The sequence below is a fragment of the Nelumbo nucifera genome, chromosome 8 (assembly GCF_055504915.1).
Source record: "Nelumbo nucifera cultivar China Antique chromosome 8, China Antique-T2T, whole genome shotgun sequence".
Taxonomy (NCBI): Eukaryota; Viridiplantae; Streptophyta; class Magnoliopsida; order Proteales; family Nelumbonaceae; genus Nelumbo; species Nelumbo nucifera.
Window position 1 is genome coordinate 33,325,117 of NC_142656.1, and position 14,167 is coordinate 33,339,283.

Genomic DNA, 14,167 nt, shown 5'->3' on the forward strand with positions numbered 1-14,167 from the left:
AGGTACAGTTCTAGGTTAAGTTTCAGGTGCGATTTTGGCATGGGAATGGATTTGGATGTAGTTTCAACTGCGGTTTTGGCATAGGAATGGTTTCGGGTGATTGCACTGGGAAGGTCTATCATGCCCAACCTTCTTGAGGTGCGATTCTGAATTGTAACCCAACAACTTTTAGTCTTTAAGCCTTACAACGCACAACAACTGAGTGTGAACTTGAGCCCAAACATCTCCCTATAAAGGCCTTAAAACACTTAGTGGAGTCACCAGTTGTGAGCTCCGGAAAGCTCATGGCTGAATCAAAGAGATGGAGCTGCCACCCATTTTTTAGAGGAAATTGGCCGAAAGTTCAACTTTAGCTCTTTGATAGTGACTCTATTCCTCGTGGGGAAGGCACTAAACCAAAAGGTTTTGAGCCCCAAAGGTTGGGAGAGGGAAGGTGTTAGGCACCCTCTCTCCAAGCTGGTATAGCAGCCCATTATGGGGGTAATTTAGGCTCAAATTCTTGTGCAACACGAATTAACAGGATTGCTCAAAGCTTCTGAAATCCGATGTAAATGTTCCCAACTTCGCCTAGAAATGATTTGAGGTGATGTCATCGGGTCTTAGGTATTGGTTTCCCTAAGACCCTTGCCTCTCTACCTCTTTTTCTTAACTTGGAGGAAGTTGGGAATGAAAGTCTCCCATGGTTTTAGGACTTTAAGCAATCTGAAACTAAACTAAAAGCAGTGAGATAGTGGAATGAGAGACTTACCTCTATTGTGCGACCTTGAAACAAACTTTCTTGAAGGTAAAAAGACTTAAAGCGAAGCTTGAGCAAGGTACGAAGCTGGGCTGAACGTTTCTAGTGTTAAGTTTGGAAAACAGGGGAAACAAATCTGAGGCTTGAGCTTGGCTTCAGGGATTTTGAGATTTTAGGTAGAATGAGAGTATTATAGAAGTTGGGAAACTGCTCCTCTCCCCTTTTCAGGCTCGATTTGGGCATTTATTTATAGAGGAAAAGAGAGAGAAATGGGTCTACAATTTGTCTGTCTACAATGTCTGGAGTTCACTAGAACTCTTTCACCGAAATAGGTAAGGTTTTTTAGATGAAAGGGCCTTCAATTGACCCTTCCTTCTTTGAGCAACAGATTTTCTTGAGTTTGGAAGGTTTTTTTTATGGATTTTGTGCATCCAATGAGAGTTTGGGGCGTGCCAGATGTTGCAGCCCCGTATTTGGGGCTGACATTGGCAAAAAACATAAATTTGATGAACTTTTGAATATGATTTTGTCATTTCTTAGTTTCAAGTGGGGGTATGTTTGGTATTTTGAGCTTTTTAATCCTAGTAGGCTCAAATTCATTGGTCCAAGTGTTTTAATGGGGTAAAGTAAGGATCCGACATCAATCCCCACTCTCCTGAAATCCTAAGTTGGACATTTGATGTGGTGATTCATTCTAGGACATTGAAATGACGTCTTCTTAATTTAATGGTCAAACGAGAAAATTAAGATGTGAAATTTGACGTGTTGGGGTTTTTTGGATTTTTGAACATGTTGGTGGGATCCGATTGTCCAAATAAGGCTTGGATGATGGAGATTTATGCCAGGTAAGCTTTTGATCAATAAGATTCGTCAAAACAGATATAAGATTTGATGATGGGTCAAATGAGGGAATTTTGAGATGAAATTTGCTGAGTAGGTGTGGATTGAGATTATGAGGATGTTGGGATGGTTTGATTGTGTCAGATACGTATAGATCACAGGTTTTAGGCTCGAGTAGCATCGTAGTGTTAGGAACGTTGAAATGGAATCTTTGATTGTTGATAGGTTAAATCAAGGAATTTAGGGCTGAAATTTTGTGTGATTTGTTTTTTAAGGATTTTTTTTTTCTTGTGATGAACTTTGATCGGGGATTGAGTATGGTGATGTGGCATAATCAAGATTATTAAAACAGAATCATGTAGATTTAACGGTAAATTTATGGGCATTTGGGCTAAAATTTGATTTCTTAGGATTTTGGCATGTTATAAAGAGATTGGTGTGCTCCAGTCAAGCATCCAACAACAATCAAACTAGGCTTTCTTTCTCTCTACATAGTTGAATTTAACCATCCATTGTAAGAGACTTACCTAAGGTTCTAAAACCCCATTTGACCAGACCTATTGTGTATTTGTTATAGCTTTGTTCTAGAACTGTTTGAGTGATAAAAGCCACCCAAATCGTGGTACACAGTACATCATTATTGTTGAGAGATTGTTTGGAAGTGCAAACCCTCGTGTTGTGCCATCTTTGAGCTGGTGTTGACTTTCTTAGGAGCAGTAAAGATCGGATTTGAGTTACCACTTCAATCTTTACAGTTGTGGACATCAAAGATCAAGCACTATACTCATTACATATCCAAAGATTTGATCTTGCATTCTCCAACAGGCCTAAACAATTAAAGAGAGATTTATTTTCATGTTATGTGATTTCAACATTAGGGTACCAAAAAAAATGAATTATACCTTTTCTAATTGCTAGGAATTTTACATATAGCGATATGGGAGTTGATCTTTAATGAAATTTCTATAGAATTTTGGTTGCTAATATTTCACAAAATTTCTTTATAGTTTGGGGCTAATCTTTTAAAAAATCTTCAATAGTTTAGGAGTTGATATTTCATGAAATTTCCTTATAATTTTGTGACCTAATCTTTCAAACTATTTATTCAAAATTTTGGGGATATTTTGAAAAAGCTTTAGTAATTTGGGGATAATTATTCAGAAAATTCTACAAAATTTTGGTGGCTAATCTATAATAAACTTTCATCAAAATTTTGTGGGTTAATCTTTCAAATATTCTTTAATAATTTCGGGGTTGATCTTTCATGCATCATTCCCATCACATAGAAACCTATGAAACTAAGATTTTATCACAAATTTATTAACTCCACAACATTTTTTTAGTCTTTTTCCTACCTATTGTAATGAGGGGCTACCATAGAGGGAGAATTCCAAATTAATAACACTAATCCCAATTCAAAGTATATGCTTACTAATTAAAAAATTCTCTCAGTAAGCAAGGGTTAAGAGAGTAGTCCAAAATAACAAACTCTATTCAAGAAAACATCAACTACAATATTCTATTAGTAAGTATGACCTAATGTAAGAACATGTGATTCGTAACCACTAATCACACATCATAAGGAGTGCAATGTAGAGTTAGAATCTTAAGCAATAACGAATAACAATCCAAAGTGGGATATGACTCATGTACCACATCACAATCGCATACTTAACTATTTGCAAAGCACTTAATGTGTCCATATCACAAATCCCAAGGCCAACATTAAGAGAGATTGTAGACAATTAGAACATGCAAACATCAAATACTTGGGTACCGGTGTTGTAACCCATGCCATCCCGCATATGCGATGGGAAAGGGTGAGAAAGTAAGGAAACGTGGTAACTCCCTAATTAGTCCAAATGTCATAGATTGAGCCAATCTTTTAGAAAGGAGCTTAGAAAGAACTTCATGGAAGGAAAAAGGTCATTAGGAAGAAAACTATAAATAGGGATCCATTAAGGAGAAGAGGTATAGTCGAATCCTTATTCTCCTTTAGGATGACAATTTTGCCCATCCTAATCAGGTGCCCAACCTAATTAAGTTGGGGATGGGGAATGAAGTCCTTAAAATTTTATATTTGAATTTTTTTTCTTTATTTTAAGTAAATAAACTTTTCAAAATATATTACTAATTAAAAACTTTTAGGAATCTGTCCCCATGAGGAACTTGTCTCTATTGGTATAATCTATACATCAATCACTTAACTAATAAACCAAACACTCAATTAACGAGGACATTGATATCAACATTTAACATCACAAAGGCTTAGGAAACTATAATATAGTTATACGTTAAATTTTATGACCAAAATTGAAAGATTCATTGTTCACCACACCAGCTTCTTTTCTAATGGTCTCGATCTACACAATGCTCAAACCATTACTCCTTAAAACCAAATCCAACACCTTCATTGCCTCAAGGTCGTTAAGATACGATCAACTACCAAATTCACCTCAAATTTACGATGATCAACCTTGAAAATACCAAGATTCTATTTCAATGACCCTAAATTAATAGAGCTAGTCAATCAAGATCGATAAATTCTTTCTAAAATACAAACCCTAAACCTATTTCCTCACCTCAATCCACCCCTACACAAAATTTCAACTCAAAGTTCCCTTGTTTGACACATCATCAAGTCAAGATTATCTTTCAACAAATTTTATTGCTTAGAGCTTATCAATCATCATCCAAGCTTTATTTAATCAATCATAACCCATTATCATATTAGGATTTTCCAAAATCCCTTGTATGTCAAATTTCATGACTTAATTCCTTCGTTTAACCGTCAAACAAGAAAAATATCATTTTAGGCATTCTCGTTAATTGATAAACCATAAGCTAAGACCTTGATCTGAACTAAATCATTTAATCCACATTTATGATCACAAATTCATCTCTTCCATCAGATTTAGGATGTTAAAAATGCCTTTCCACCAAATTTCATTCCAAAATCTGTTTGTTTGCCCCTCTATCAAGCCAAGGTTCTATTTCAACAAATCTCATTGATTAGAGCATACCAATAGTGGATCTCCATCATCCAAGTTTTATTTGACCAATAAGAGCATGACACCTTGTTTAGAGACCTAAAACACCCTTATACATCAATTTTCACAGTCTAATTCACCCATTTGAACGCTAACCTAGAAAAATTTCATTTTAATGCAATATATTAATTTGCCACATCAGCTATCCTAACCTGAGACCTCAAGAGGGTGGGGGATGATGCCAGCCCCTTAGTTGAACTGTTAAAACATCTAGACCAATAAAATTGAGCCTAATAGATTTAAAATGCCTAAATACCCAAAGATACATATACCAAAAGCTAAAAAAAAGAAAAAATAACATTCATTAGTAAGTTAAATTTATGTTTTATGCCACTGGTAGCCCTAAATATGAAACTGCAATGGTAGACACACCCCAAACTTCATGGAATGCACAAAACCCATGAAAATCAACCCCAAATCGAGGAGGATCATTTCACTAAGAAAGAATACTTGACCGAAAAAAATTTTCTTTGAAATCTTTATCCTTTTTTCACAAAAAACTCCCTTTAAGCACATGCTTTGTGATTGGGCGAATTTTAGAATGGTTTCCCTTCTTTTGTCTATAAATAAAGACTAACTCCATCTCTAAGAGAATGGGGTGAGAAGAGACAAAAAGAGGAGAGAGCCAATAAGGATTCCCAACCCCTATGAGTGCCCCATTCGTGAAAAACCACCAAGCATTTGAACCTTAAACTTCAAAACTACCCACTATGTTTTACATCTAAGATTTGCATGAAACCTTCAAGCCCTTGACATTTTTCAAACCTCTCTTGAGATCGTTCAAGCACTCTTTTTGTCCAATTCAACTGCTGAAATTTCATTGACAAGGTTATATATGAGAGGAAAGTTTATTTTGTTTTTGGGTTGCTTGAAGTCCCAAAAATTTGGGAAACTTGCATTCCCTCTTCTTCTAAGTTGAGATAAAGAGGTAGAGATGCAAAGGTCTAAGTGAAAACAATACTTAAGGCCCAATAACATCACATCAAATCTATTTGGGTGAAAATGATAGCATTTTCACCAAATTTCAAGGATTCCTAGCTACTAATTTATTAGTTTTTCGCTACAAATTGAGCCTAAACAACTCCCATATCAAGCTCTCATTTACAACTTGGAGAAAGGGGTGCCTAACACTTTTCCCTCTCCCTAATACTATCAAATTTGGAATCCCCCCAGTTAAGTGCCTTGCCCTTGGAGAATGGAGTCACTATTGAGGAAATAAAATCAAAATTTCGAAGCTGAAATGAGGGCCCATTTCCTTTGAAAAATGGGCGGCAACTTCGTCTTCTTTGAGCTGGCCATGCGCTTCTCAGAGCTCATAGCAGGGATCAGGGCCGGGGATGGGGATTTATTTCAAAATCAGGGTCGGGGATGGAGAATATGATCCCTGCCGCAAACCCACTCCATTGTCATTCCTAATTCTTCCCTCGTGAGTCCCCAAGTGGTTACAATTCTTCTAGTATCCAAAGACTCCACTCCCCCCTATACACACATACTCTCTAGATCTCTCTGTCTCTCATCTCAAATATGAGATCCCCTTTTCCTTAGGATCTCAGGTGACCACCCTTTCGAGGTTTATCATTTTCACTATCCTTCAAGCACATATTCTTATGAGTGTCGATCCACACCCATGTACACTATGTTTGTGATGTCACTTCCTCTTTGTTGAGGCATAGGTTCTTTATTGATTTGTAACTCAACTTATTTGTGGAATGAAATTGACATTAGGGTCTTCATATATATATATATATATATATATATATATAGCAAGATAAAAAATCATAACCCTTAATATGGGAGGGTATAAGTTGAAAATAGGAAAAAGCTACACTACCCTTCCAAGTTTTGTGAGAGCCTTTCTATTGACACAAAGGATCATCCTTTTCTTTTCTTAGGTAAGTTTCTAAAACATCCCTTAAAGTTTTTGACCGTTGCTGAAACCTCCCATGAAGCTCGGTAATTGCAATCACCTCTTCTAAGCTTTCTAACACAGTTGCAAGTAGACCCCCTTTGTTAGAATTCTTTAATAAGAGGGATGAAAGTGCCCAAATTAAATACCCATACAGTTACTATTGAGGCTGGTTTCTACTAAAAAAAAAACAATACGTTATGATCATCAAAAAAAGAAATTTTACAGTTAGAACTTTACCTTGAGTGTTTGATATGAAGGGATAATTTGAAAAATAAAACAATTTAGAAAAAGAGAAGGGTTTGAGTTAGAGATTGATATGAAAAGAAAATTTGGAAAATAAACATTTTGGTCAAAATTAACTATGGGCATTTTGGGCATTTTCATGCCTCTTGTTAGAGGAGGATTCTAAGGGAGTGGGTCAATTTGCAACTGTTTTAGAAAGAAAGTTTAGAGAAGGTGATTGCAATTATCAAACTTAAGGGAATTTTCAGCAATGATCAAAAACTTTAAGGAGATTTGAGCAATTTATCCTTTTTTATTTTCATTTAGATGGATACTTGCTAGGGCTGAGCATTGTTCGGTTAAAACCGAAAAACTGAACCAAAATTTTCGGTTTCGGTTTGTTTGGTTCGGTTAATTTGGATTTAGAACATCTCGATTTCGGTTTTCAGGATTGGAAATTCGGTTAACCGAAAAAACCAAATTAACCAAAATTTATTATATAAATAACATAATATATATTATTAATATGTAACACATATTATAATATGTATATAAAATATTAAAATATAAAAACATTAACATATACATATATTATAATATATATAAATATATTATTATAATATAATATGCATTTGTATAATATTAACAAAATTCGATTTTAACGAAAAACAACGAAAGCCGGAACAAAAAATTTGGCTTCAATATTTTCAACTTTTTAGTAATTTAGTTTCGATTCGGTTTTATATTTTATAAATTCGGTTAAACCGAATGCTCCTTGCGCACTAGGCTTATGCGTCTGTCCAATTGTTGGCCATGGTTTGAAGGAGTTTTTGTTGCTTTCTTTCCCGCTGCATTTTCCCATAATTTATATTAACATTGTGTTTATCTTTTACTTGTCAAAATAAAAATAGCGTTCAGTGATGGTTTGGTCATAATTAACGAAAAAATCCGGACGGGTGTAACCCCAAATATAAGAGAAACAACAAATATACTTGGCACTGGCAACCGTCCCTCCAAATTTAGAGGAACTTCCAACTGTTTTTGACAAAGCAACAGCCCCGCCAAATTTGGCTCGTCTCCACCCCACCAAATGGGACATTCAGTTTAGAGAGAAGCCAGATTTAGACCTAATTATCCGTATATAAGCCAATGAGGTCCCCGTTTACCGATGACTCATTTGCAAAGATGAATCCCAAATCCTCCATGGCCACTGCTGCCATCCTCGTCCTCTCTCTTTTCCTCGCTTTCGCTTCCACGGAAGCGTTTAACATCACCAGGCTTCTGAGTCAGTACTCTGATTTCAGCAACTTCAATGACTATCTGACTCAAACCAAATTGGCCGATTCGATCAACCGGCGACAAACCATTACCGTCCTCGCTGTCGATAATGGCGCCGTATCGTCTCTTTCGGGAAAGTCCCCTGACCTGATCAAGAAGGTCCTGAGCTTGCATGTCATACTCGACTACTACGACATTGATAAGATCAAGAAGCTATCAAACAAGTCGACCATTCTCACCACCTTATTCCAGTCCACAGGCGTAGCTGTTAACAAGCAAGGGTTCTTGAATGTCACACGTTTTGCTTCAGGAGAGGTGAGGTTCGGGTCTGCCGTCAAAGGTTCAAGCCTGGATGCACAGCTCATCAAGAAGGTTGCAGCTCAGCCCTACAACCTTTCAGTTCTGCAAGTCAGCAGTGTCATCTACCCTACGGGCATTGAAGACATTAAGTTCACGCCCACTCCGCCACCCCCACGCGCAAATGCACCGAGAAAATCTCTAAGCCCCGCCAAGGCTCCCGCACCAGCATCAGACTCCCCATCCGATGCTAAAGCACCTGTTGAAGGTCCATCTCGTGATGCGGACACTCCGGCGAGTTCTCCTCCTTCACCCGTTGCAGATGGACCAGCTGGTGATTCCACAGGGGACGCTGATGCACCAGGCCCTGAAGGCCCTTCAGCTTCTTCTGCTACTCGCGTTGCATTTTCTGCATTCTTTGCCCTTGCAATGGGATTTTTCTCATCCTGGGCTGAATTCTAATGGGTTAAATTCTAAAATGGAGGATTTGTAAAAGAAAAGAGGAAAAGAGATGACGAGAAAATAAAATGCAGTAACTATCTAAGTATGGTGCAACTTTCATGTACTCTGTTTCCCCTAAATATTCAAATGAAAGCTTGAAAGTTGAACCAATTTATTTATTCATATTTGGCATTTATTCTTATTGTTCATTAACTCGCATCTTCTTGACTTTGCCATTAATGTGGAATACTGGACCAATAATCAACCGGAAATTAAATAATCAGATGGAATCCGTAATTTCTTGAAGGAATCGGATCAAGGCTTTGCGTGAACAAAACGATCTAAATCAAAATGTCACCTCACCTGTGAAAGTAATTGGTATCGTCTGTACTCCCCCAGACCCACAGTCCCACTCTAACTTTTCTTGAGCAAAACTTTGGTTCTTCTGTATCTTTTACATTAATGAAAAAACCAATTTAAGATTTGAAAAAAAAAAACAGTATGTTAATTTCTCTCTCTCCCACTGGCCGAATGTGGAGGTTCTGTAGATGTAGATCTTTTCTGTACATATGCAACCTACCCAATCAAACACGAACAGATCAGCAATGGAAATACATTCGAGGGGTTACAAGGGAGTTCTGTGAAATCAACCATCAGACCCAAGACGTCCCAAAATACCAACCTGTGAAATCTCAATCCAAAATACCTCTGTTTTCCCTTCAATAGCACCAAAATTCCATTTCAAGGTCCTAGATTGACCAGATTACAAATCTGCCCATCTAGGCCCATTTGGTTCAACCTATCCTTACCAATCACGTCAGACTACCCAAAAATCCTACCCTTTGAAATTTCATCAGAAATAGACCTTGTTTGTCCTTCGATCACACAGATTCCATTTTGAGACCTTAGATTAATCGAATCGAACACTTTCCAGATCTGCCCAATCCGGGCCCAGTTGGGCCAATCTGACCCCAACAATCACCTCAAACTACCCAAGAACCCCGCCCTATCAAATATCAGTCAAAACGACCATCATTTACCCATTCATCTGAAAAGATTCTATTTCGACCAATTTCATTGGCCCGCACTTGCACAACCTCACTCCGCAGTCAAACCTATCTCAAACCTCCATCTTTGGCCCCAAAATCTCAGACATCCATCCCGAATCTTGGTTTGAGCTCCCTTAGACCCGGTTTAACCAACCTTTTCCTAAATTACAAAATTACCCTCATTTTTTATAAAATTACAAAAAAACCACTTGCATTCTTTAAAAGAAAATGATTGTTTCATTTTAACCTAATCGGAAGGGATCACTGTTGGGGGACTTCTTAGAGAAGACTACTGTTCATCGTCTTCTCCATCCGAAGGTGAACCAACGACGGACATTCTTAATTCTCCTCCGTTGAACTCTCTTCTCATTGTTTCTATCTCTTTTCTCCCTCTCTTCTTCCGCTTCTTTCTTCTCCTCTTCCTCTATCGAGCCTCGGTCGCAGTTCTTCAAGAACCCACACCTCTGATCCTTTCACCATCGATCATCTTTCCATATCTCCTTCCACCGTTCTCCCATTTTCCTAATGAAATAAATAGAGAGGGACAAAGAAATATTGTTCATCGTCTCCCACCTTGAGACGAAGAACAGAGTAGCGCTAGGGGTGATCTCAATAGTTACTAGTCGGATTCCGGCGGTTAGCTATCATTTTCCAGGGCGCATTATACTTTAGAACTCCTCATCGGCCTTCTTCGTTAGTGTTGATTCCTTAAACGTAGTGGGAGCCCCTATTCTTCACCAACACGACGCGGTTATTGGCAACAATGATTTGAGTTTACCGAACTGTTCTTCCGATCCCAACCAACCTTTCTACGTTTCTCTCATCCTGTTTCCAGAGTTAGCCACTATCTGAAAACAAACGACAGAAACAGAATTAGTCGAGTTATCACTTGCAGCATCAACCGAATTCAGGTCAATATCCAGTCTAGAGCCATCAAATTAATTCCTACAAAATGTTGGACATCCTCACAATTTTGAATAGCTTATTTTCGTGTTGTGCATGCATTGCTTTGTTGTCTATAGATATGAAATCAGCCTCTCTTAGTTTATTGATAATTTCATTCTCACTGAATATATGTTATCGAACTGGTGAGGTTTGAAGGGAAGGGAGATCCATCATATGGATGGCCGAACCATGCAGGGTGGGTGGGTGAAATTTCAAAAATTTCTTTTCTCCCTTCTGAGAATCGTATTCCCAGTTTTAGAAAAATTGCATTTTTCAAGGACCGTTCTTGAAACAAACCAGACTAGATTTGGAACCAAAATAAAGGGAGGGCTATACCTAATACGGAATCCACACGTATAGCTCCCAAAGTAGGGGTTCACGCCTAAAGAGGGTACTAAAACCCGCCTCCACTGAAGATGGCGTAGCTTGAGATGAAGTAGGTTCCATAGTGCAGTCCTTCAGCAAGAACTGCAATTCTTCAGCAAGGGTCAAGCAAGGGATGGTGAGCACGAATTAAATTTGATTTTTCTAGCAAAAATCAGAATCAAGATCCAATCTTGATCAGTTCAAGAAATTGGAGATTGAATTGGGTAGGGTGGCAAGAACAGAGGGAGAGAATTGTGAGTAGAAATGTGAGAAATAAAGCAATTTGCCCCCTCTATTTATAAGCCTTCAAGATCAGCTCTCCTAATCCTATTAGGAGGAGTTCTTTGATCCAAATCTTTATTTGGATCTAAACTCTTAAGTGGATAAGACTTATGTACTACCATAATGTAGTACCATAATCGAGTCTAAGAGTTAAGTGTAATTTTCCAGTTTTGTCCATCAGTTTCCAAGGTCCAGGGCACAACTGGAAATTGGTCTGGTTTAGTGTTTCTAACAAACACACACTACATGTGCTTCAGGTCTAACCCTGGCAGCTGAGAAAAGCCACCCCAACCGACTTGGCAGTACATTAGTGTCAGTCTTGGCAGGATAAACCTCCCCAGGTCTATCCAACGGCTGAGAACATTCTAAACTAACACGAGTCTCATAAGTGTCCATTTTAAGGGCAATTACACAGAAACATACTAGATATAACATGAATCATTATGTACTTTTGTTTATTTACAATAAATGTCAAATGTACATCAATCTGATTGGAGCTAAGGGCATACATTGTCTAACAGTTCCCACTTGCCGTTAGGTCAAATTGGGTACAAACCAGAGTCTCATACTATCCACGTGTTTCTCAAACACTTTCTGTGTCAATGGCTTTTTCAATGGGTTTTCCACATTCTCCTTGATGCTACCTTCTAAATTTGGATGTCCCCTCTACCAACAATCTCCCGCAGTACATGGTACTTTCTCTCGATGTGCTTTAACTTCGAGTGGGCTCAAGGCTCCTTAGCCTGAGCAATAGCTCCAGTGTTGTCACACAACAGTGGAATGAGTGATGTATTGGATGGAACTACTCCTAATTCTTGAATGAACTTCTTCATCCATACTTCTTCCTTGGCAGCTTCACTTGCGGTAATGTACTCGGCCTCGGTCGTGGAATTTGTTGTGGACCCTTGTTTGCTACTTTTCCAATTAATTGCACAGGACCCCATCGTAAAGATGTAACCAAATGTAGACTTTCTATCATCTGGGTCTGACTATAATTCGACATCGGTATACCCTAGGATCTGTAGTGAATTACCATCAAATACCAGACAAAACTCTTTTGTCATTTGAAGATATTTAAGTATGTTCTTCACAATTGTCCAGTACTCCTGTCCTGGGTTAGATTGGTATCTACTTACTACACTCATAGCCTACGCAATGTCTGGTCGAGTGCACAATATGGCATACATGATGCTCCCTATAGCCGAGGCATAGGGAACCTCTCTCATGCCCTCAATCTCCTCGTGAGTCTTGGGAGGCATACCCTTGGAGAGAGTGACTTCGCATCTGAAAAGGACAAATCCCTTCTTGGAGTTCTCCATGCTGTATCTTTTGACAATCTTGTCAATGTAAGTAGACTGTGATAATCCTATTATCTTTTTCAATCTATCTCTATAGAGTCGAAATCCCAAGATATAGGAGGCTTTTCCAAAATCTTTTATGGAGGATTACTACGAAAGCCATGCCTTCACCATAACATTCCTACATCATTCCCAATGAGTATAATGTCATCTACATATAGAACCAAGAACGTAACCATATCTCCCACTACCTTCCTATAAACACAGGACTCATCCAGATTCTACTCAAAGTTAAATTGTTTAATGGTAGAGTCAAATAGGATGTTCCAACTTCTAGAATCTTGCTTATGTCCATAGATGGATCGGTTAAGTTTACACACCATGTATTCCTGACCTGCAGCAATGAAACCTTGTGGTTGTTGCATATAGATATGTTCAGTAAGATCTCCATTCAGGAACGCGGTTTTAACATCCATTTGTCAAATCTCATAGTCATATAACATCTATTTGCCAAATCTCATAGTCATAGTATGCTGCTACAGCTAGTAGGATCCTTATGGATTTAAGCATGACCACTAGCAAAAATGTTTCCTCATAATCGATTCCCTCTTTCTGAGTATACCCCTTCGTTACAAGACGAGCTTTATAGGTCTCAATCTTCACATCAGGGCTCTTCTTCCTCTTGTATATCCATTTGTAACCAAATGCTTTCACCCTAGGGAGTGGGTCTACAAGAGTCCAGACCTTGTTGGTTTCCATTGAGTCATTCTCGGCTTTCATAGCATCTACCCACTTCAAGGAATCTATGTCCAACATAACTTTTGTATAAGTCATGGGATATTCCTCACTGATTGTGGCTTCTATCAAGTAACTTTCTTGATCATAGTCGTAATGAACTGGAGGCCTAGAAACCTGGGTAGATCTTCTAAGTTGGGTATGATTTGGAGCTTGTGGAACATCTCCCACTAGTCCTGAACTCTCCTCATCAAGAACGATTTCCTAATGATGATTGTCTAGGATGTAATCATCTTCAAAGAAGTAGGCATTTCGACTGCAAAACACCTTTTGCTCTTTTGGGTCATAGAATAAATAACCTATAGAGCTTTTGGGGTAACCTTCAAATAGGCAACGATTGGTCTTGGAATCCAATTTGTTAGTACTTATTCTTTGAACATGTGCTAGACAACTCCAAATCTTTAAGTGTCTTACACTTGGTTTCTTATCGGTCTAAAGCTCATACGGAGTCTTAGGAACGGATTTGGTTGGAACCCGGTTTAGCACATATATCGTAGTCTCCAATGCGTTTCCCCAAAAGGATATAGGTAGTTCTGAGTGGACGAGAAGTGAACAGACCATATCCAATAGAGTCCAATTTCTCCTCTCCGATACACTGTTTAATTGTGGTGTAACAGGAGGAGCTAACTATGATACAATCCCATTGTCCTTTAAGTAGT

At 38.2% G+C, this 14,167-nt stretch overlaps 1 protein-coding gene across 1 annotated transcript; it reads left to right on the forward strand.

Annotated features, from left to right (window-relative positions):
* The first annotated feature begins 7,906 nt into the window (after positions 1–7,906).
* On the forward strand, positions 7,907–8,956 carry LOC104603215 (fasciclin-like arabinogalactan protein 14). The gene has a single exon (XM_010267193.3). It carries the CDS (start codon positions 7,907–7,909, stop codon positions 8,792–8,794), a length of 888 nt encoding a protein of 295 aa, XP_010265495.3. The 3' UTR covers positions 8,795–8,956.
* Positions 8,957–14,167: the final 5,211 nt, after the last annotated feature.

Bases quoted from the DNA above. Each gene is read 5' to 3' on its own strand.
- LOC104603215 (XM_010267193.3), top strand. From the start codon at position 7,907: ATGAGGTCCCCGTTTACCGATGACTCATTTGCAAAGATGAATCCCAAA.